This window comes from Epinephelus moara, chromosome 7, assembly GCF_006386435.1.
Source record: "Epinephelus moara isolate mb chromosome 7, YSFRI_EMoa_1.0, whole genome shotgun sequence".
In the NCBI taxonomy this organism is placed as follows: Eukaryota; Metazoa; Chordata; class Actinopteri; order Perciformes; family Serranidae; genus Epinephelus; species Epinephelus moara.
Genome location: NC_065512.1, coordinates 16,513,328 through 16,537,062, shown reverse-complemented (window position 1 = coordinate 16,537,062; position 23,735 = coordinate 16,513,328). Strand labels below are relative to the sequence as shown.

The 23,735-nt window shown below is 41.7% G+C and overlaps 1 protein-coding gene across 2 annotated transcripts; it reads left to right on the top strand.

Moving 5' to 3' along the window:
- Positions 1-342: 342 nt before the first annotated feature.
- On the top strand, positions 343-22,906 carry sox1a (SRY-box transcription factor 1a). Of its 2 annotated transcripts, none has more exons than XR_007570240.1 (3): positions 343-516; positions 8,353-8,401; positions 21,961-22,906. XR_007570240.1 is itself a non-coding variant. In XM_050049129.1 (3 exons), exons 1-2 carry the CDS (start codon positions 3,683-3,685, stop codon positions 8,371-8,373), a joined length of 864 nt encoding a protein of 287 aa, XP_049905086.1. In that variant the 5' UTR covers positions 3,355-3,682; the 3' UTR covers positions 8,374-8,401; positions 21,961-22,906. The 2 variants fall into 2 exon arrangements, 1 of the variants encoding a protein (XP_049905086.1); XM_050049129.1 differs by lacking the exon at positions 343-516 and adding an exon at positions 3,355-4,525.
- The last annotated feature ends 829 nt before the right edge of the window (positions 22,907-23,735 follow it).

Below are 23,735 nucleotides of genomic sequence, written 5' to 3'. Positions count from 1 at the left end.
CTTGCATCCTTTTCTGTTCCTGGATCAGTAATGAGAGTCAGTATCCAGGAGGAGGCAAAGGGGGTGCGGGGCTCCTCCCCAACTCCTCGCCCCTCCTCCCCGAATGCGGCACAGCTGCTTTTCAGAACCCCGCCGCTCCAGCCCATTCATCCTGGAGAGCCAAAAAAAAAAAAAAAAAAGTGGCTATTTATTAGAATACTTGTTTTGTATTGTTCTGTGCCACACAAAAGACGCTTCATTATGTTAGAAGCAAGCCCCTTTCGCAGAGAGAAACAATAACTTGGAATTGTCTTTTTTAGAGTGTATAATAAATGTCATTTCTTCTTGTCTCCCCTCAGTGTGTGTTGAGTGGTGGGTTTGGGCACCGGGCATGGATGGCCTTGGCACTCGAGCGGCCAGATTGTAGTGGGAGTAGCGGTCTTACATGAGGCTTTGGAGGGTTTAGGACGGCTTTAGGAGTATGGAGGGAGAAATCTGCCCACTTGGTCTGGAGCAGAGGGAACGAGGGAAACATGCGTAAGTTTGCATATGACAATTCTGTACGCGGGATCAGACATTTTATATGAGTATTTAACCTGTAGATGCTGTGAGTTAACCTTAAATGCTGTGCGTAAAATCCTTTTTTGTGTAGTGGAATTAATGCAGAAAAAGCAGAGAGGTAAAGCGAACTTGAAATCAGTGATTCTGAGTCTTTATTGGCAACCTTTATTTCGGAACGTCTGCGCTCTGCTGTGCTCAATTCAACGCAGATAATGTGTGTATCTCGCTGCAGGCTGTCGTTTTATTTTGGGACAAGTGAGACGCACCAGGGCTTGGCTGCACAGAGCGCACTGTTGTGCAGCTCATAGTGCTACCAGTTGCTCTCTAACCGATTCAGTTTGATTTTCAGAGGTGGCATTATCGGCTCCGGAGTGAGTGGTGATCATGTGTCTGGCTGGATTAGCGACAAAGATCTGTTGCATGCTGTAAAATATGGAATTGTGTTTTGTTTTACGCGGCTCGGTGACTGTCAGTATTAAGGTTACATGAGTCTGTCGGTGTTTTTACTTTTCAGGAGGCGGAGGGGGGGCGGGTGAAAGTGGTGGGGGGCTGATCGTCACATCTTTTGGATTTTAGGGTGTGTAAGATTGAGGCTCCAAAACAGTTGCTTTACCCACGCGTATCCCCGGTTTGGGTCCAGGTCACCAGCAGGTGATCACAACTCTTTTCCCCTATTCCACGCGCGCTGGCTTGTGCACACACTCACACACACGTGGGCATTGTTGTTGTGGTTTAGGTGAAAAGATCACAGATTACAGGGGATAACCCAGATACAATCCGTCTCGGGTTTTGGGGCTGTTTTTGCGCGGAAAGGTGACTTTGCGAATTAAGAGTTTGCTGAGATTAAAACGGCACAAGTGCGTAATTTGTGACTTGTATTTATTCGCAATCCTTCCCCCTTTTTATTTATCCATTTATGTGGTTGTGGGGGTGCGCGCTGGATAACTGCTTTGACCCTTGCCCCCCCCCAGTCGTGCACTATCAGTCGCAGTGCGCACATCCTGTTGCAGAGGCCGCGCACAAAGGAGCGAGGAGGTTTGTTAAAAGAGAAGTGACTGATGGGGGATGACAGAGGGAGTAAACAGGGGCCACCGGGGTCCCTGTGTCACTGTAGAGGCTAATCCTCTACAATCCTAAATCCACTCCACAGTGACGAGAACAAATATTAACAATAAGTTAATAAATATCCTGCATCGATCTTTAAATCTACACCGTGACAACAGGTCTTTTAAAATCATCTGATGGCTGGATTGGAACAATTATGGATGCATATTTTTTTGTATTAATTTAGACCTTTTAATAAGATTTTTTTAAACGAAGTGTCTGACAATGTATTTTGTTAAATTCTAAAGTAACATGCAAAAAATCCAATTTATATTGGTCAATAAAATATAAAATACATACACATTTTTGTGAATTTCATCTAACACGTTAATATTGGGGCTGTTATTTTGCATTTCTTTAGTATAAGAACTCAGGCTGTGTGGTTTGTCTTTATTTTTTGTTAATTTTATCCGGGTGCATCCCTGGCACCCACCGCCCTGCATCTCTCCGGGTGTCATCATTATATTGTCATCTTCCTCGGGCCTTAAGCCACATGGCCTGGACCACTGCAACCGTTTATTGACCATTGTGATACCCCGTTAACCCTATTACCAGAGACGCATGGATCTGTCCGAGTGATCCCGCTCCCTCAGGCCCCTAAACAGAGAGCCACGTCAAGCTAAGCTCCAATTAAAATAAAAACAGCAAAGAAACGATAGAATGATTAAATCGTTAGTCTCGCCGCGGGAAGTGGTATTTCGTTTTCCCTTTCAATTAGGGGTTGATTGGGCTTTTCAAGGGAGGTCAGCTGTGAAATCTGGATTATATATGCGCGGACTCGAAGACACATAGACGGGTTCCCTCTCACGGGTTGCAACGGGATGTTAAATAACTTCAAAATGTATCCAAAGTCCGCTGAATATATGACAGCAGCAGAACATTACGTGTGGCCTTTCTTTTCATCTCACACAGGCGCAGGCAGGACTCATTCACCATCGCCAGCAGACGGCGATAACGACGCTTTGCCCCGGCAATTTCACGTCATTATATGGCTATCCATCCTCAGGGGCTTCTCCTCTTAGACCAACAGTTTTTTACCAAATCTCTTTCACATCATCCTCTGCATTGAGTGCGCGTAATTTCTCCCTCTGACACCTACTATTACTACATACCTTAATTACATACCTGGAGGGAGAGAAAGAGAGGTGGTCTGAAAAATGGATTTTGAGGCGCTGGTTGAGCATCAAGTCGCCTGATATTGAATTGCAGACTGTAATTCCAGTCCATAAAAATACAGTTGGGCCCAGGCTTGTGGGGCGCGCGGTGAATTTGAGAATAACATGTTGAAGATGAGAGAAAATGTTCTGATTTTAGGCACAAATATAGCGAGAAAGTGTAGGGTAAAACATATTTTTACGCACACCTTTATTGAAAGCTGTGAGTTTAAAAGCTGCTTGATATTGAAGTTGTATTGTAATAAAGTGATTTTAAAAATTCTGCAACCATACCCATTCTTTAAAAAAATATGTTTGACTCATGGTAGTCTCAGACTGCACCCCTCCACATCACTGCTAACAAATCTTAGTTATTTTTGTTTAGCTGAAGTCTCTGAGAGCGTGTTTGGAAATTTCAAATGCCTTGTGCTATTTGTGGGATTGACCCTCCTTTCTGCCTCCTCCTACTCCTCCTCCTCCTCCGGTGTGTTCTTCCTCTATGGTCCTCTAGTCACCTGACCAAACGCCATGCAAATCATTCCGCTGCTAGAGCCTCATTGGCCGCTTGTGGCTCATTTAACCGCTGTCAGTGCGCATCATATGGCCGCCGCTTTAACCAACTTCTCAACTCCGACAGGGAAAGTGGCTCAAATGCGCATTCTATCACAGTGGATGTGAACCAACCCAGGCGAAGACAGCGTGAAATACTGGTTGGAGAACATTTTATATCCCTTTTCGGATTAATTTTCATCTCACATTTGAATCATTTGGGGGTTTAGCATATTAATTTTGTAACCCAGTCATCCTGTGCGCACCCGATCTTGTGCGCGCCTCTCTTGAAGTAGACTTTTTCTCTGTTGGTGGCGAAGTTTAAAACCAGGTGAATGTATAGCATGATGATGGAAACTGACCTTCATTCCCCGGGTCCCCAAACGAACACGACCACGGGGCAAACGGGGCCGAACAGCGCGTCCAAAGCGAATCAGGAGCGCGTGAAGAGACCGATGAACGCTTTCATGGTGTGGTCCCGTGGGCAGCGGAGAAAGATGGCACAGGAGAACCCCAAAATGCACAACTCTGAGATCAGCAAACGGCTGGGCGCCGAGTGGAAGGTGATGTCCGAGGCTGAGAAGCGCCCTTTCATCGATGAGGCGAAACGGTTGCGAGCCATGCACATGAAGGAGCATCCGGATTACAAGTACCGGCCAAGACGGAAGACCAAGACGCTGCTGAAAAAGGACAAATATTCCCTTGCCGGTGGACTGCTTTCTGGGCCCAGTGGGGGCGGTGGAGTTGGTTTAGGGGTCGGAATGAGTTCATCCGGGGTCGGGCAGAGGTTAGAGAGCCCCGGGGGTCACGGAGGCTCCGCCAGCTCCGGCTACGCGCACATGAACGGCTGGGCGAACGGTGCGTACTCTGGGCAGGTGGCTGCAGCCGCGGCGGCCGCGGCGATGATGCAGGAGGCTCAGCTAGCCTACAGCCAGCACCCGGGGAGCGGAGCGCACCACCACCACCACTCACACCACCATCACTCACACAACCCGCAGCCCATGCACCGCTACGACATGACAGCCCTGCAGTACAGCCCCATCTCGAACTCTCAGAGCTACATGAACGCTTCTCCATCCGGCTACGGCGGGATCACCTACACACAGCACCAGGGCTCCGGCGTCTCCTCCTCAGCTGCCATGGGGACGTTAGGGTCGCTGGTGAAGTCGGAGCCGAGTGTAAGCCCTCCCGTCAGCAGCACACACTCACGGGGTCCTTGCCCCGGAGACTTGAGAGAGATGATAAGCATGTATTTACCGACCGGAGAGCCGGGGGACCCGTCAATGCAAAGTAGACTCCATGCCTTGCCGCAGCATTACCAGAGCGCCACGGCTGGAGTGAACGGGACGGTCCCTCTAACACACATTTAGAACTCACAGAATAATTGAAAACTGCAAACGAACACATAACCAAATATTTACCTCTTTTCTAAATAACCCCGGTCCCGAGAACTACCTGCATTTTGTACAGAATGTTTATGATATTGTAAATGAAGGGTAAATAGCAAATTCATCACGGCTTTTTTTGAATAGCCACCAGTGGAATTATATAACGAATATGATGCTGAAATATTGGTTATTGTGCTATCATCTTTTTGTCCATTACTTCACAGTCTTAGTTGAGGGTTACGCCAGGTTCACATTTGGGGGTGTTTGGTTCAATTGTCTCATAATTTGGGGGGTTCTTGTAAGTTATTGAAAATGAGATAACGTGTCATAATCTTAAGAAAGTGCTTTAAAAGATATGGGAAAATCACATTCTTATACATTTGTGTTCATTTGCAGAAGCCTGTGTCTTAATTCTTGGAGATCATCTCTTTTTATTGTAACACTCTAATTATTGTAAATTGTGAATAATTTTAATATTTCAAAGGATGACGGGCAACTGCTGTTGTAATTTAAGTGCTTTTCTGCCAGTGAAAAGCCCTGACATTGCAATGACGAAGAATTGAATAAATTTCACCAGATGTTGCTTTGATTCTTAAGACAACGGGTCTTAGATTGATTATTTTCCACAGTGTTCTCACAGTGTTTCCACGTTTTAGAATATCATCAAGTCTCCTCTCGAGGAAAAATAGCCACCTGTTTAAATTTTGACACCACGGATCCCACGAGCTTTCAAATAGCCCTAATTGTTTGTGCGTAATTGTGCGTAAAAGCTACAGTCTGCAGGCCTCCGAGGAAACCATTTTGGTGGGATGATGATGTTTCATGGGCTAAACTTTAATGAGGATGATGAGAAATTTATTTAGAAATTATAAAAATGCTTCTTTTTTTAATTTCAGTGGCGTGCAGGCCAACCTGTGCTCAATCTATGAATATTTAAGGAAGGCCAACTTGATGGTTCTCATTTCATATCAAAATAATTTACACATTAAATTACATTTTCCAAAGAAATCAGATTATATAAAGCACGTGAAGGCCTCGTATGACAAACCACCTGTTAGTGATATTAACGGGAATAAGAGGTTTTACTTAAATTATGCTTTAAACAACATTTATAATTGCTTTATGTGCTGTGACTTCATTTGTTGCAATTTTCAGCAGCATTTTTTAAAATCAGTTTTTCATCTTATACATTTCATTAATCAGTAATAGATTTATTTTTTTATAACGTATTGCAAAGGTGTATCAGCCTTTTATTTATTGATGGTATCACATCATATTTTAAATAATAAAATGCTCTGCAACAAAAATGTATCAGTCTCTGAGGAGGCCATAAAACTTATTTATTATGATATTGAATTTTCTAAAAATGAGTCTTTATCAGGCCTTTGTAAAAGCGTATCTGAATATAATTGTGTGCAGTAAATAATTAAAATAAAGTAAATTATTTTTCAATAATTAATATTAATCTTAATAATCAGGTGGAAAAGGTAAATACATACAGTAATATATAATAAAATGAATACTGCAGTGATGAAAAGATTTTATTAGAAACATTAAAGACTCGATTTTCAGTGATCTTCCATCTGAAGTGGTTTATATTGTCATATTTTTTAATAATCCCCTTAATCCGAATTTTGCCATTTAATTGTTTATACATTAAAGAAAAATACATTAACCAAAATATGATAATTAAATCATTAATAGCGTGGTGATCAACACTATAGGAGACCTCAGAGAAAAATACGTAGTCCTCAAAATCACAAAATCTAAATCTCTTTAGTTGTAGTTTGGTTATCTTGCAAATCAAATGAAAAGTGTTTAAAGATGATATTTTATTATTTTACGAAATATCTTTAATAACTGTTATTTTATTCGAGGTTTATTATTATTGCATCATCTTTTAGTTTAGCTGTGAGGTGGTGAGAGTGACACAGGGAAGTTAAGAGGAGGCACAAACGAGGATTGGAGCAATATATCCATGTTTGATTTCACCACTATAAGAAACTTTGATAATTAAGAAACACATTTTAATGCCACAACGTCCAGATATAAAACTCAAATCAGAGCATGAAATAATTCAAGATTTCTCTTCCACATGCGCACACTCATCACCGTGCACCACCCAAACCCTCAAACCATGCAGCCTAACTGTTGCACAGACTGGACTTGAACTTCCCACTGACCCACCACACTGGTGACAGAGGTGACTGATGACTCATCAGAATTTCACAGCTGCAGATGTTTGATTTCAGTTTTGGTACCTTTGTACACACACAAAAAAAAACCTTAAGTGCGCACCAGACAGAACAAGATAACCATGTCATTCAGAATATTAATCCTCTTAAAATAATTTAAAATTAGTCTGAACATGACGTCATTTTTTGACAGGCCGCAGCTGCTTTTGACATGTACATTTTTTTATCGCCTGTAGGCCTCATATGGAGATACGGGCTAATAGCCATACACATGCAAATGAGGGAAATTTATGCCTACTTAGGCATTTTAAAAAATCAATTAATCTCAAATACATAGTTAAAGGGCCTATTTCACACTGATGAAGACTTGCATGGTATGTCAATTAAACCTGTTAGGCCTCATAGTGGAGCGTGTAACGTCTGGCTGCGCATTAATCTACTGAAAAGAAACCACAGAAACAATGTCTGGAAATTAGTTTTAAAAAAAATTCCAAAACCCCCCAAAAGAAACATCTATGGAGACATCTCTCCGCGTCACAGCGCGCACGCAGCGTATGGCATGGGGATGGCCTCCTCCTCGTGTGTTTTGCATCTGTTTCTATCTTATCTGTTGATGTGAAGAGATGCGGATTAACAGTGAAAGCCCGGAGAGGCGGAGCGCGTCACGGCGCATCGCCAGGCTAAAAGAGGAGCGTTCTGGCAAATTTAACCCGAATAAATTACACCTTGAGGTGGAAGAGGGGTAAGTGTAGGGTGCAATGTATAAAGGCTGTGGCAGCAGTGTGTGTGTGTGTGTGTGTGTGTGTGTGTGTGTGTGTGTGCGCGCGCGCGCGCGCGCGCGTGTTTAGCTGACCGGCCAATAAATCTCTCCACCGTGCGATACTCTTATCTTGTAGCCACCGATATATTCCGTGCTAGGAGGCCATCAGCTCCAGCGCACACTCGGTTGCTCGTAAAGCCCCGATCCCTTGCACTCCCTGTCCTAAATGGGGATAATTAGCGTCACTTTATCACGCCTCTGCATATTTTCTCCACGTCTCCCCCCTTTCCTAAAAAAATTACCAAGCAGGCTGCTCTCGTCGCCCGCTCTGTCACAGAAGATTATGGAGACAGATTGCACAGAGCGAATGTGCCGGGCGAGATTAGCGCGGAATAGAGAAAGCAACTGGGCCAATGAATTCCTCGGAAGGGCCTTATCGTGCAATTACACGTTGACATGTTTAACAATCTTGCTGCCTCTTAATCCTGCAGTGCTGCTCTATCTACCCACAGCTACCAAGCTATATGCCGGCACACAGACCTAATGCACCGAAACAGCAGCAGCACAAATGTCCTGAAAGTTATGAGAAATTGCTTTATTTTCAAAACTTTTGTGCAGCATTCAAACGCCCTTTTTTTATTTTTGTATTTTTTATTTTTCAGATTTCTCCGTTGTTGGAATAACATCTGCACTGGAACTTTTTGACAAGAGGTGAGATATTGAAATGAAAAAATAAAAATAAGGTTTATTGTTGCCCTGAATTTCACTTTAACAACTATAATCGAAATAAAAACCCCAAGAAATGTTGGTGCCATGTTTATCCAGAGATATAAGGCAGAAAAAGTGGCCGTTTTGTTTGGAGTTAAATGTAGACTTTTCCATCTCTCTGCCCAACACACACACACACACACACACACACACACACACCCTCCCCCCTCCTCGTCCCCGTCCCCGTCCCTCCTGCCTGGCGGTATATCGGGGCCTGTGTGGGAGTGATTGTGGAGCGCCACTGTAGGAATTTGGCAGCGGCCGCGGTTTGGAGAGCCGCCCCACGCTGAGCCCCATTCAGCGGCCAGCGCGCTGTGAGGTTGGGAAGTTTCAGTCAGCCGTACAACTCAATGGCCCCCACAAAGGCGATTACAAGCCCCAGCGCATTCCTGTAGGGACCTGGGAGCGGCGCAGGTGCGAGGGGGACCGGGGTAACCCGTCAGAGAAGTGATAAAAACGGGACAGTGCTGGGGCCACACAAAACCAGCCACTCCACAGGAAGCGGGCAGTTTTTTTAGAGGAAGGAGGAGAAAAGCAAGAATAAGTTTGAAGAAGATGGAAGTTTGGGGGTGGATGGGGGTGCAGCATACTGAGTGGCCTCACTGTCCATCACTAACTGAAAGGAGGACACTCTCAATCAGGGCTGCAGCCAGGATTTAACTGAGGTCAGGTCCCCCAGAACATCCCCATCCATGAGTAGCTGCTTAATATCTTTTTTGAAAAACAGAGAATATCATATTTAATTTCAAGTGTTCATTTTTATTTTCTGTAAACTTTATGATGGTCTAAATGTTTCATACACTTTTGAGGTATTTAGTTTTGGTGATAAACTGTAAATCTTTTTTAAAATATATTGTCATTTTGGAGACATTTAGTCTGTAAAGTATTAAAATCCCAAAAACCCCAACATGTTCTGTATGCACAGGTATAGAATTCAGGGGGGCACAGGGGACACGTCCCGCTTAGTGGTCTGTGACACCAAGGGGGTCCTCAGAATTTGGTCATTTCATTTAAGTTTTAATTTAATTTATTTTCTTTGTGAAATAAGAATATGTATGGAAATGCACATTAACATAAATCCAACATATTTGCAAAGATAAATTGGCCCAAAAAACCCAAACAGAATCATTTAAGTTAAGTACACAACACTGATAATAGGCAAACTGTTACCCATGAATCATTGTGCAATTAGCTAGTGAGCTAATGCTAAATCACTGTGATAACAGCTAGGCTAACTAATAAGCTAACAGTTACATTCTATTGAAACATACTGGCCAGTTAGCTGTAGCATTATTTCAGTGTACGGACATGCTTGTGAGCCGCAATGGATTGTTTTGTAACTTTTCTAACGAGAGACTCAAAAAATACCATCCACCATGATGTATGAATTCATCAATCTGACAATAATTATTATTTTAATAGCTTAGTATTGTATGCACCATAAAAGGGTATGTTAATACATGGCACTTTGGGATGCCCTATGTTATCATAGACCTAGTTTAATGTGCAATTCAGTGTTATACATTATATGTAGAAGGGAGTCTCTGCTCCACCTCTCTGTCAGCTAAAGGGCCCTGGCTAAGAACAGGTTCATTTGTTCCTCCCCCCAGAAACTACAAAGTTGACGAGGGCTCTTATATTGACAAAATTAAAGACATTTATACCATAAATTGGTGCCTTAAAATTCACCAGAATGCAGGAAACTAAAAATGTTCTGGCAGAGGACACCCAATCCCAGAGTGTAAACTCCTCTTTCCATTACAGCCTCTAAATTCCCCCAAATATTAGGGGAATTAAGGGGGTGACCTCAATGTCCTCGGTACAGCTCAACCGCCAATATGGCTGAAAAATCTGCCAGAAATTATCAGCCATAATTCTGTGCACCTTAAATAGGTCCAGGCTGCACAGCTGATATAAATTTAGTCTCATAAAGGGGCTTTGTGAAGAAGACTGCGAAACTCTTCCCATTCCTGCTTTGAAATAACTCAACAAGGTCAAACAATTTGCTTAAATAAAGCACATGGATTTTGCAGGAAAAGTATTGCTGCCTAAATTAACACTTTTATCAATATTTAACACTTTTATATTCAACCTATATCTGAGAACCGAATGTATCTATAACTTTCAACTCATTTAATTGGCCTTCTCTTTAATGTTTGCTCCTGGCAACTAAAGAAGGTCAACATTTTTATTCATTTAGTCGAGCTTCAGATCCAAATCGCTTTCTAATACAGCCCCTTGACTTATAAAAGTTGCTTTTGATCCACCACCTCTGTGCTTACGAATGATTAAAGCTGCACTAATCAACAAATTTATAGTATTAAATAACTTAAGTGTAATGTGAATTGAGGTCACTCATGGTGACAAACCCACCGAATATTATCACTGAACTCTGCAGCTTCCCTCGGCTCTATTGAGTCTATTTACTTGTTTAACCTCATTATTTTGGCTTTCGTTCCCACAAAATCTCATCCACGAGATTTCTAGCCACAGAAGGAAATTGTTTTCAGCACATAAGTTCTGATAAACCTTTTACTTGTGCACTAACTGTCCAGCGCCTGACAGCAGACAGACCAAAGCTACATCCACACTTTTATGAAATAAATTGATCAAAATAAGTGTTAATTTGGATTAATTAATCACAGAAATAATAATGAATTCCAAAAATTAATGCTGATTAATTGCAACCTGTGATGACCTTTGGCCACATGAATGGATCATTTACATTTAAAAAACCAGATGGAACTTTTGATAGGAGCAGTAAGGAATTTTCGTACCATCGGAGTACCTCAAGCCCGAAATGTCATCTCAACACAAAGCATTTAGCAGTGAACCCGGAGGTCCGAGCTAGCACAGCCTCTGGTGCTAGCGCTATCAGCCAGCCTTGATGAGCCACACTCGACCAGGTGTACAGACGCAAACTGAGTAAGTCTACGTGTGACCGACTAACTAACTCCCTCGCAAAATGGATTGCAATGGACTGCAGACCATTTTCGGTGGTAGAGGACAGGGGGACAATTGTGTCCAAAACCCAGCAGCTTTACTACGACACATCTGCCAAAATTCATTTGAAACTAATTTTTTTTAATACTTTCACAGCAAATGTTGATGCATGCAATTAATTTAGATTAAATAGCACAGAAATGGAGACGTTCAAAAACAATGACTTAGACACCAATGTTAGCCCCTGATTGGGTCTTATCAGTCAAGACATGTCAAGTTAAAACATTATAGCCTTCTTGTATTAGTATAACATATAAGCGTAGTCCTTTCCCATTAACTGGTAAGACCCTGATGAAGGCCACAAGCCAAAATGGCTGGTCTTGCAGTAAAGTTGTTCTATATACTACAAGTGTTGCTGGAATTTCAGTCTCTATATACTCCTCTCTCGCTGCCATGGATAATGCCAAAGTGCCATACCACTTTGATATGTCACCGTATTTTCTTTTCCACCACCCTGACCGCCCTAAACACGTGTTACTCTCAGTAACCAGTTCCTCTTTTTCGTCGGTCCAAGCAAAGAAATCTCTGGTCTTACTTTTCCTCCAAAGTATTTCCAGTAACTTATCAGTCCCTCCAGGATGTTGCAATCACAACAAGACCTTCTTGGGCTGATATGTCAGTGTTGTGTTTTCAGCTTGTCCCACTGCCCCCGAGTAGCCAGAAATCTATTTATGCAGCTTTAATTTTAGTCGACTAAAACTTCTTGGCTAAGATAAGGTTAAGACCATGTAAAAAACAAATGTTGGCAGTGTGTCAGAGGAGGTCGTGAACAGCAGTATCCCGTGTCAGAGTGAGACGCTTTGTACAGGTTTCAGTGTCAAAGTTGTTTGTTTCATATGCCGAACAATCCACCCCTACTCCTGAGACTTCACGGCAGCAGAGGAAGGTTTCACTTTCTGGATATTGCAAGACAGTGATATTAAGCAACATATTAAGCAATCAGTAGAATACAAACATATAGACAGGTTTATAACCAAGGAGACAGGTGGTTGCTCTGTTATATTGAGCAGAATTATCAGTTACAGGTAAGAGTGGGATTACTTTTAATGGCAGCGGTATGACAAGGTGATTTTATTTCTGCCCATAAAGAGTTTGGTAAAGTTGCCGGCGTTTTTGGTGGAAATTACGTCTTAAACTGAGACGCATGGACAACAGAAATGAGTTGATTTTGCCAACAAGGGTGGACTAAATACTGAGAGGAAATGTGCCACAACTACAGAAAAATTCTAAAAAACATAAAGAATATAGAATAAACACTCCAGCAGAGGCGTTTAAGGTAGCATCACTTTTCAAATTTAAATGTGGTTATAGCAGGAATGTCAATAAAGCAGTCTGTATTGAGCTATGAAAATCTCCTTCAGTTGCCATCTTTGGGCAGCACAGATATACAGTGTATGATAAACTTGCAGCCTCCAGTCTGAGGGGTGCTATCATGCACAATAATCCCACTCACCTCCACGCACAAAATGGCATTTTGTTTTATTCTTTATTTCATTTAAATTATGATATGATGGGATACAGAATTATGACTGAATTGAGTGATGTCATACTGTATAAACAGCTTAAAGGGGACCTATTATGCTTTTCCTTAATTTCTTTCATATATTTAATGCTACATTGTCAGATGGTTATATTAAGCATGGCCAAAATTTCAAATACAGAGGTAAACATTTATAAAAGTAATCCCTCCGGTTTCACACCATTCTGAATACTCTGTTCCCAATATTTTTCTATTTTAGTGACAAGCTGACGTCAGCTTGTGATGGTTTCTTTATATGGTCATCTGCTCCAGGCATGCTACTGTAGATGCTTACATTATGTAGCCTACACTGCTACATGAACCCACATGCTAACATCTGGGAAACATGTAATCTTGGTTGTTGATGTTGTCAATTTCTCCCCAATTTCAGATCATAGTCCTGCTGCAACATGTCCAGCTGGGAAAATTTTGTTTCTTTATTGGTGATTCTTCACGGTAGAAAATGTTGCTATTCTTAGTGTCCCAAGCTGCTGTGGCGGTGCAGAGATACTGAGATATGGAAGACCTGGAAATGCTGACCAATCAGGGCAGACTGGGCTTTGATTTTTTTGGGATGGGGGCTTAAAATGACAGGTGCTAAAACGGAGCATCTCAAAACCCAGATACATCAAACAAACTTCAAAGAACTAGCGGCAACAAAAGCCGACTGTTGCACCTCACGTCGCCTGTGTCTTGGCCAAAAAGTTGCACATGAACACAACGCAAAGACTAATGCTGACGGCCAACATTCTATGCTTGCGTGGGTGGAAATAACTCTCCACATCAGCAGACAGCGGTAGTCTGTATTCATCATTCAAAAAGGGAAACTGGAAGACCCGTCTTGATGCTAGTTAGCCAGTTTGCACATTAACCAGTGCCAGTGAACAAAAACACAAACCATCAGGAAACGTTTCTGCTAAAGAGCACATTGGCTAAGGAAAAATAATCTTGACCTATGTAACGAGTTTGCTGCGATTTCACTCCTTCTTGACTTTAGCTGTTTGTTTACTTTCCTCACTTCTGTTTCTCTTCTCTTGCGCTGAACTGAACTGCCAATCAGACTAATTCCATTTAACTACTAACAACATTTAACAACTAGGGCAACAGATGCTCACCGACAGCCGACTGTTGGCTTGGTGTGTCAGGGCCTTCAGACAGAGGGGGTATACAAATGTTCCAGCACGGACAGTATGAGGAAAATAAAGTGATTTTTGATTAGGCCTGTAAACATGTTCCAGAAGAAACCCAAAATACAAATATGAACCTGAAAATGAGATGAGTTCCCCTTTAAACATATTGTTGCTATTATTTGTCTCTATTATTACTGATTGTTTTGAAGCCTACAACACAGTCAACAACTGCATCCAACCGGGATTCAGTAGACAAATTTTAAGATCACTGTGTTGCAAATTAAAACTGGCAACAAAAGCAGAATAATCTCCACAAACACAAACTCAGTTGCAGAAGCCACCATCTGCCCCTGGCTGCAGATTTGTTGTGCCACGCTCCCATATCTTGCCTCTCTGCACCGTCTACACAACAATAGTTCTCTCTCGAGCAGAAGTCTCTCCATGCGGTGTGCCTCTCTTTTTGCCATGCCCCCTGTGACTAGCACAACTGCATTAGTGGTAGGAGACCAGTAATGTGACTGGATAAGAGGATAATGATTATTCACGGTATCCTTCAATTTAGACTCCACTACACCCAACCCTACAGCTCCTAGCAGGTGTGCTTGGAAAACTGGAGCTTATTACAATTTGGATTTTTACTTTTGTAACTCTGGCCATCAGTTCTGTTACCATTGTACAAGAGATCTCAGAATGCAGCTACAAATAGGTTCAACAGGGCAACTAACACTAGCAGCCACGCAATCAGACTAGACTCCAAGGACGAGTAATCAGTATATCTGCAGTAAGCCTACCTCTCATTCCCCACCAGAGTATGAAGATGCAATGGATCGCATAAGAGTGAGTCGCACCAGTCATATGCAGAGATATTTTAGAAGGGAAACTCTAACACCCACATGTAGACCAATTTGTTTGGTTCAAACACTTAAAATCATGAATCCTGAATAAAATCAGTCTTTACTAAAAATCAAAGCAAGAATTATAGGAGCATGGTATTTTTCAGTGTTTTCCAACCTGGACCCGATTTTCCCATGTTTTAGTGTCACAGTGACTAATGGGAACAGCAGTTTTGAAATTGGCCCAGAATTGAGCAAGTTGACAGCAACGAAACAAGCTGCAACGTTACCACTTGTGGCTTTAACGCACCGCCAATGTACACCCACTAACATTGCTTGTTTTTGCCACTGACAGGCTCAGATTATTATTTAAAGTGTCTGACAGCATTATAGAAGGGATCCCTAGACTGTTCCTGAATGACTCTGAATGAAGTGTTTTCAACAATGACAAAATTACTGTTTATTTAAAAGAAGTCTGATGGATCTGCCGATAGCGATTTCAGGGCTATTTCTGGTTAAACAAAAAGAATACTACTTTTTTTTTTTTTAAAGATTATTTTTGTGGGCTTTTGCCTTTAATGGATAGGACAGTGTGTGAAATGGGGTGACAGAAAGAGAGAGAGCGGGGACTGACACGCATCAAAGGGTCGCAGGCCGGACTCGATCCCGCAATCTGTACATGGAGCGCCGGCACTATCCACTACGCTACCGATGCCCCAAGAATATTACTCTTTAACGGAAAGGTCTATCTCTCGAGGGATCCTTTCCAGAAGTTTACAGACACTTAGGCCCCGTTTCCACTGAGCAGTACAGTACAGTTCAGTTCGGTACGCTTTTTCTTCGTTTCCACTGTGAAAAGTTGTGGATGGTACCAATGGATCCGTTCTGTACAGTCCCCATTTTTGGTCCCCCCTCTGTTGGGGTCCCTAGCACACAGATCTGGTACTAAAAGGTGGAGCTGTGAACACTGCAGTCTGTTGATTGGTCAATAGAGGACGGTCACTCTGCTCAGGGCTGAGCTGTGGTTGGTTTTGAGGCTCATGTAACCACTGTTTTGCTGCCTCTTGCAGCAGCTGCAGTTGGAGAAAGAAAAATCTTAATTCACTGGGCCGACTGTCTGCGACTTTTAAGGTGGAACGTTAACTTGTAATGTTACTCAATGCATGAGTTGACGACGTGAATCCATCAACACACCTTAAATATTCCATATGACAACTTTGACCATTACTGTTTTTATCTGACAATTTTAGTACTGAGTGAATCTTCAAGCGTTTATATATAAATTTCAGCCGGGTTATGTGAACTGCATATATTCTAATCCTCACTCTGAGCAAAAAAAAAAACGTTGCAGAGCGTCGTTCCTGTGGCTATGGCAACACTGAGCTTGCCGTAGAAGGACTAAATGCACAAACCTGCTATTTTTAAATATCTCATGGAGAGAGACTCTCACTGCAGCCTGTTTTATTTTGTTCAGAAAATGTTAGCATGCAGCCTCGTTCTGTGGACGATAAAGGAGGTGCAAACTGATTAAGGAGGAAATACAGTGAGTGCTGGATGGAGCAGTGAGTGACAACAACCCCGCCCACATTTAAGAGCACTGTTTGCAATGGAAACGCTAGGGTCTAGGTACCATGTCTGAAGGGTTACTTTTGGTTCCAAAGGTACCATACTAGTGTTTGGTGGAAACGGGGCTTCATAATAACAATCTGAGTCCGTCAGTGGCAAAGCAAACACTTTAAGTGGATGTTAATTGACGGTGCCAGTTGCCCCGAGTGGTTACGCTGCACCTTGTTTTGCAGCTAATGGCTGCAGCCCTCTCTTAGTTATGAACCACTTTTAAAGATTGTTGTTTCCATTAGTCACTCATCAACATGAGAAAATTGAGTCCATGTTGAAAAATATCAAAGTTACTCTTTAAACTCCATTTTCTCAGGGTTTTTCAGGTCAGACAAACACTTTGATAACAGCATCCTTATTATTCAAGGCAAACAGAAGAACAAAGAAGGGGTACCCAACAAGTTTTAATCTTCCTGTTTTGTGTACTTGAAGAACGGGTCTTTGGCCCTGTATTCACTGTTAGTTCTTTCTTTCTTTTAACATAAGTGGCTCCACAAAGAGTTTCTTTCATGGAGACAAACAAACTTAGGCTTGTCTAACAGCGCGGGTCAGACTCATACAGGTGCCTGGGAGCAAATGTGGGAATTTAGAATAAAATGTTAATGAAGTGAAGTGGCTTCCTGTTCCGCACTTAATATATGCAATAGACCCTGAGTTAGAACTGAATCACCAGGATTTAATATTGAGAGCATTGATCATATCAACACTTTTTTTTCTTTAGATGGGACCAAATATAAAACTCGCTTTAAAGCTTGTGGTTCGTAATAACTGAGTCAAGGAAGAAAACTTTTAAAGTAATGGCCTCCTGCAGACTGTTACTACTTTCTTTCTTTCTCGCCTCAGTCTTGTTCTTCCATTTCTCCCACTTGAACAGACTCTTGTACAAACATGCATCATTCAGCGTGAAATGCTTTATTTCTGTCTCTTTAGTGTGTTTTTAGCCTTGTGAGTGACATCACTTTATGGATGGCATTGTTAGCTGGTCAGTCCAGACTAAAATATATTTCCCCAGGGGGTAATTCCTAGCAATTTTGCCGACCCCCTGACTTCCTTATTTCTGCAAACCATGGCTACATTACATTTGTACGATATTATGTGGCAGATACGTTAAAACTATGCTTCATCAACTGTATGGTTAACGTGTGGTTGTGTTTAGGCATTAAAACCACTTGGTTGCGGTAAGGAAAAGATCGTGTTTGGGCTTAAAATACCTAGTTTTGTGGCACAATCCTGGCTGGAAATGCACATTTTTTTAATCCCCTAACTATTCCTCTAACATCACTATTCAAACCTTTATTTAAGACTCAGGAAATCAATCAAGGGAGACCATTATTTTCAGTGATGCCGAGCATGAACAAAGACATTAAAACAATCAATAAGCAAACAAAGAACCATCATGCATATCAATTAAAACAGAAATGAAATCATTCAAAACAACAATAACAATGAATGAGCTCTAAAAGTGGCAATACACAGTGATAAATATGTTAAGGTTTAGGTGAACAGTTAAAGCATGTACACTCAATTAAAAGAAGATCAGAAATAAGGCACTTTGGGGCGTCGGTGGCTTAGTGGGTAGAGCAGGCGCTCCATGTACAAGGCTGTTGCCGCAGTGGCCCGGGTTCGAGTCCAGCCTGTTGCCCTTTGCTGCATGTCACTCCCTCTCTCTCTCCCCCCTTCACGCTTACCTGTCCTGTCCATTAAAGGCAAAAGAGCCCAAAAAATATCTTTAACAAAAAAAAGAATAAGGCACTTAAACAGCCATAAAGGTGGCAGAGTGTCCGAGTTTAAGGTCTTTTGCAGATGTATAAGGTACACTGTGAGAGAATGACATTCTTCCTAGTTCAGTTCTAATTAAGGGAGCGTGAAGCAACAACCTGTTCTATGAATGAGTACCAAGATTATTTGAGGACAGAGTTTTCATGCACGTCCTATTAAGTTGAAATTTGTGTTTATTGGTGAGATGTCTTAATAACTTTTGGATGTATTGTGAGATTTGTTACACACTTAATGTTCACTTCAGAATGAATTATCATAACTTTGATGATTCCCTGACTTTTCTTTTTGCCCTAACATGAGGTCAAATTTTGAATTTGTGTTTGTTGTATTTGGTGCTAATTAACAAATGTAATGAGGTAAATCTGATTAACATTATGCTGCATTCAGGTCAAATTATTGTAACTGCGACTTGTAAATTGCATTTCTACAGTAGTTTCACTTCAGCATCCAAGTTGGAACCTGGAAATCCTCTGATATACCCGACTTGCCACTTAAAAATACGGAAGTGCCTGAAAACTAAACAAACATGGATGTCTGAGTTAAAGACACATTATTCAGTGTAATTAAATCCACATTTAATAGATATCGTGTTCTGTTTTCAACGCCCAATATTTTAAGCCAACTCTGTAATCTTACAACCATCAAGATGACGTGAACAGTTGCAAGATGTTAAAGGGGAATCAATCCCATGTCTACCATACATCCCATATAACATGAACACAGAATCAACATGTTAGCAGCCAGTACATGCATTTCCTTCCACTTGTTTTCTCCATCTTTTTAATTTGCACATTAAAAAATCTGAGTGGAAACACCAAAATTTGAAATATAACAATAGTTTTCATGCTTGTAAAGTTGAACAGTTGGTGTAAAGTTGGATAAAAGGTAAACGTGACCAAGTGCAATAGAAACAGATTCAGCAAATGAAAGACGTAACATTATCATCATTGCATGGTCAACTGTAAGCTCTCTACATCGTCTCTTGTAATTTTCTTTTTATTCAAATTAAAAAAATAAAAGTAATCATCAGTTACAAAGCCACTTGCACAGAACACTTTTGTAACTGACAAAACAACACCATGCGGACCAATAAATAGACAAATAATAATAGAAAAACAAATGTGCAGACAAAGAAACATCAGGCACTACCACTTAAACAAACTAATCAACTAACTAACAAACAAAAACAAGACTAAATAAATAAATAAATAAGTAAATAACAGTAATCAAAAGAGAGATCCAAATGAAGCAGGTCACCAGAGGTATTTTCTGTAGAGCTGGGCGGTATGATCGAACAACTTAACTAACGACTTATCTTAGGATTTTGGATTTTGGTGGATGAAAAGCACGTACATTTGAATTTTAGTTTGCAGATTTCCTGAAATTTTGCAAAAATTTACGCTTCATTTGTGTGGAAACCTGACTACTGTAAGCATGTACCGTAAAACTCAGAATATAAGTCGCACTGGCATATAAGTCGCAGTCTATTTTTTAAGGTCTCAAACAGGGAAAANCTGTAACCACTGTGTGACACAAACTCAGTGCTTTGGTCATTAAATAACGTCGGGCTCGGTTTGGGTTCGGACAGAAATATGCTGCCCGTGCCGCACTCTAACACACACACACACACACACACACAGAAAATCGGACATTATCATCAGTTTATAAAAGACCCCCGGACGCCCTGGACGGGACGTGAAAAGTGGACATGTCCGGGCAAAAGAGGACGTTTGGTCAGCCTAACGTAGCGCCATCTTGTGGGTCAAATTACATATGTCAGCATTTACCTTGGTCTATAGGTCGCACCGGTCTATAACCCGCACCCAACTTTTTAGATGAAAAAAAAGGGGAAAAAAGTGTGACTTATACACCAAGTTTTACGGTAAAGCCCCGTTTCCACTAAATACTTTCAGTATGGTACCTTTGGAGCCAAAAGTAACCCTTCACACATGGTACCTAGACCCTAGCGTTTACACCGCAAACAGTTCTCTTAAATGTGGGCGGGGTTGTTGTCACTCACTGCTCCGTCCAGCACTCACTGTATTTCCTCATCACCAGTGACACAGATGGAAGTCTGCACCTGGTTTATCGTCCACAAAATAAACATTTTCAGAACAAAATAAAACAGGCTGCAGTGAGAATCTCTCCCCATGGGATATTTAAAAATAGCGTGTTTGTGCATTTAGTCCTTCTCAGGCAAGCTCAGGGGTTTAGTGTTGCTGGAGCCCACAGGAACAATGCGTTTCTTTCTCTGAGTGAGGACTGGGATACATGCAGTTCACATAATCTGGACGAAATTAATATATAAACGCTTGAAGATCCACTCATTATTAAAAGTGTATGTCATATAAAAACTAAAGTGATGGTCAAAGTTGTCACAGTGAAAGTTAAGGTGTGTTGATTGATTCAAGTCGTCAACTCATACGTTGAGTTAACATTACAAGTTAATGTTCCACCTTAAAAGTCACCGGCACTCAGCCCACTGAAAATATTTTTTCTCCAACTCCATATCCTTTCATTTTATAGTTACAGTTGACCAATAAAACTCTCCACAGTATGAACAGTGGTTACATGAGCCTCAAAACCAGCCACAACTCAGCCCTGAGCAGAGTGACCGTCCTCTATTGACCAATCAACAGACTGCAGTGTTCACAGCTCCACCTTTTAGTACCAGATCTGTGTGCTAGGTACCCCAACAGAGGGGGGACCAAAAATGGGGACGATACAGAACGGATCCATTGGTACCATCCACAACTTTTCACAGTGGAAATGGAAAAGAAGCATATCGAACTAAACCGTACCGTACTGCTCTGTGGAAATGGGGCTTTACCACTGTGCCAAATACCGCTGTACACTGTTGGTCCTATACACATTATAGCTAGCTCACTGTATGACTGACGGCCTCTCGCTCCCACTAAGTCTCACCAACTCAACAATTCATTCAACAGAGCACGCCGTACAACACAACTGCAGTGTCTCTCTATCACCGGCCTGCACACGTTGCGTACCCACCAGATGCTGTAAAGGATTTCTGCTCCTCTGTGGCAGGTGATAACTCTCAGTGCCATAGAGAAGGAGGTTAATGTGGGGTCAAAGAGTTCAAATAAGAAACAGCAGTTTTATGGTGCCTGCTGCGCGCTGATAGCCGTTTGAGCCGGCTGACCTTTGAACCCTGCGGGGTCAAGTGATCAACACAGCGGGTCGTTTAGATAGGTCAGATTGGAACAAGTGAACGATGTGTATGTCACAGCAATATGTCCGAGAGGTGCAGATAAATTGTTGTTAATGGTTATAACCCTAATCAATTTGTTTGCAGAGCCATTAGATTGTTGTCAGCTATCAGGCTGTTTAAGGTGTGGGATACATTTGAGTCATTTGTGTTTGATTTGATAACCTGCTGGTTATTAAGCATCCACCTGCCTGAACCATGTGCTTGTTGGTGCATCTATGAATACATGTTCATATTGTGCACAGTGTGTATTTCATATTATAAAGCTACAGGGTTCTGTTTCTGTCTTTCTGTGTCTTTATTTATTGACTTTTGACATTTGATATCCCCACAAATCAATATCCTCTCTTTGTCCATCTCCCTCTGTCTCCGTCTGTCTCTCTCTCTTCCAGCAAACTGTCCATCATGGCTATCACCAGTGGACATGGATCACTGTGGGGCCTGTGATTAACAGATAGCACCTCGTCTCCTCCGCTGGCAGGCCATCATTACGACGAGCACTAGAAGATAGTAGGTGCTGTGGGCGAAAAGACCTTTAGGAAAATGTCAGGAAAAGTCATAGCCCCCAAATTTCCTCCATTCACTCTTTCCCATGTGATGCTACCTTCTCTAAACCCCTTAATTACGCAAACCCCTTTCTCCTACTGCCCAGTGTTTTGTATCTAAGTACAGTGTCTGATTTCAGAGCATGTGGAGGTTTTATTTCCTTTTTATTTTATGTGCTTACCTAAAGATCGGCCTTTAAAACACACACACACAAAAAAAAAAAAACAACCCCAGACCTGTGTTTCACCCATCTCAGCAGAAACAAAAAAAATACCCAGCTCCCCTTTCCCTTTCACTGGAGCCAGCTTCACTGTCTTAATACTCTTAGTCCCTCAGTTGGCATGTTTTCCAAGAACCCGCTGCATTTCCAGATTTGTAAAATCCGTCAAAATGCCTGTAATGAATATTTCTACAGCCTTGAGTGTGTTTAATGTGCTGTGTGACCGGCCCCAATAAGAAACATGTACTGATCTGGCACCGGGGACACAAGCTGGAAACTGTGTGAAACTGTCATTTTTTCATTTGAGCACAAACCTCCTTTATTAATGGACGCAAACAGGAAATAATCATTTATTATTTCACGCATAATCATAGGTGTCAATTAACGTCTTTCCAGTGCATGAAGCTACATGTCGTGTTTATTTCTGTTTTGAATTTCCAAGAAACTAACAGTGCAGTTTTCTTCATGTGAGACAGGTTCTTTGTTACACACTGTACAGTCTGTTTTACTGTTATCTTAGCTTCTGCTGGGGAAAAAAAAGAGACTATAAATAAAATCTTTGCCTCTTATTGCTGCCGAAAATGCTTCCCGTCGTTTTTTTATCACATTCAATTTGGGAGGTAAATTAATACCTCAGAGTGAGAAGTTACGGAAAAGTTTAAACTGTGTATTAATTTCAAGGCTCAAATGTGCCCTCAATTATTTTACCATTGCCCCTAAGTAATTGATTTTAGGTAGAGAAAGAAGAGAGGTGGGGGGGTGATCTGTGTTGATGTGTGGAAAATGCAAAAGCCAACAAATGAAAAATAACTAACAGCGTAATTGCTGTGAGCGTTGTAACCTTGCTTTATTGATTTTTTTTTTTCATCAAGACGTTTGACTGACATCAAAGTTGGGCCCGTAATAACGAGTTGTTTCTCTGCTTTCTGTGATCATTTATATTTTGTTCGCTCGCTCAGCCTCTACCTACCGTCGACTCGTTCAGGTGTGTGCAACCAACCGCACAAAGACAAACACTTGTGAGACCCGAGTCCGGCGGCGTGTTGCGTGCGTGCTGAGGTGCAGACTCAGTGAACAGACGCAGACAGAACAGTGCACAGGGACGAGATAATGAGCATCTCAGGTGACTACATGCAGTGATTACCAGGTTGCTGGTGTTATAGGAACTATATCACATAAACATACACTCCCACTCTGTGCACACACACACACACACACACACACACACACACATTCAGACGCACACATGCGCACACACACTCTTGAGAGATCCTTGGTTATCACACCCTTCCAGATTGTTCTGAACTACTTATGGAAAACACACACACACACATCTCAAGATGTGGCCACTCTTGCCAATATGAGCCCAGTGTTAAGAACAGTTGTTGTCGTTGTCGTCGT

Bases quoted from the DNA above. Each gene is read 5' to 3' on its own strand.
- sox1a (XM_050049129.1), top strand. From the start codon at position 3,683: ATGTATAGCATGATGATGGAAACTGACCTTCATTCCCCGGGTCCCCAA. The intron at 4,526-8,352 runs GTAAGCCCTCCC...TTTATTTTTCAG, and splicing joins TGGTGAAGTCGGAGCCGAGT to ATTTCTCCGTTGTTGGAATA.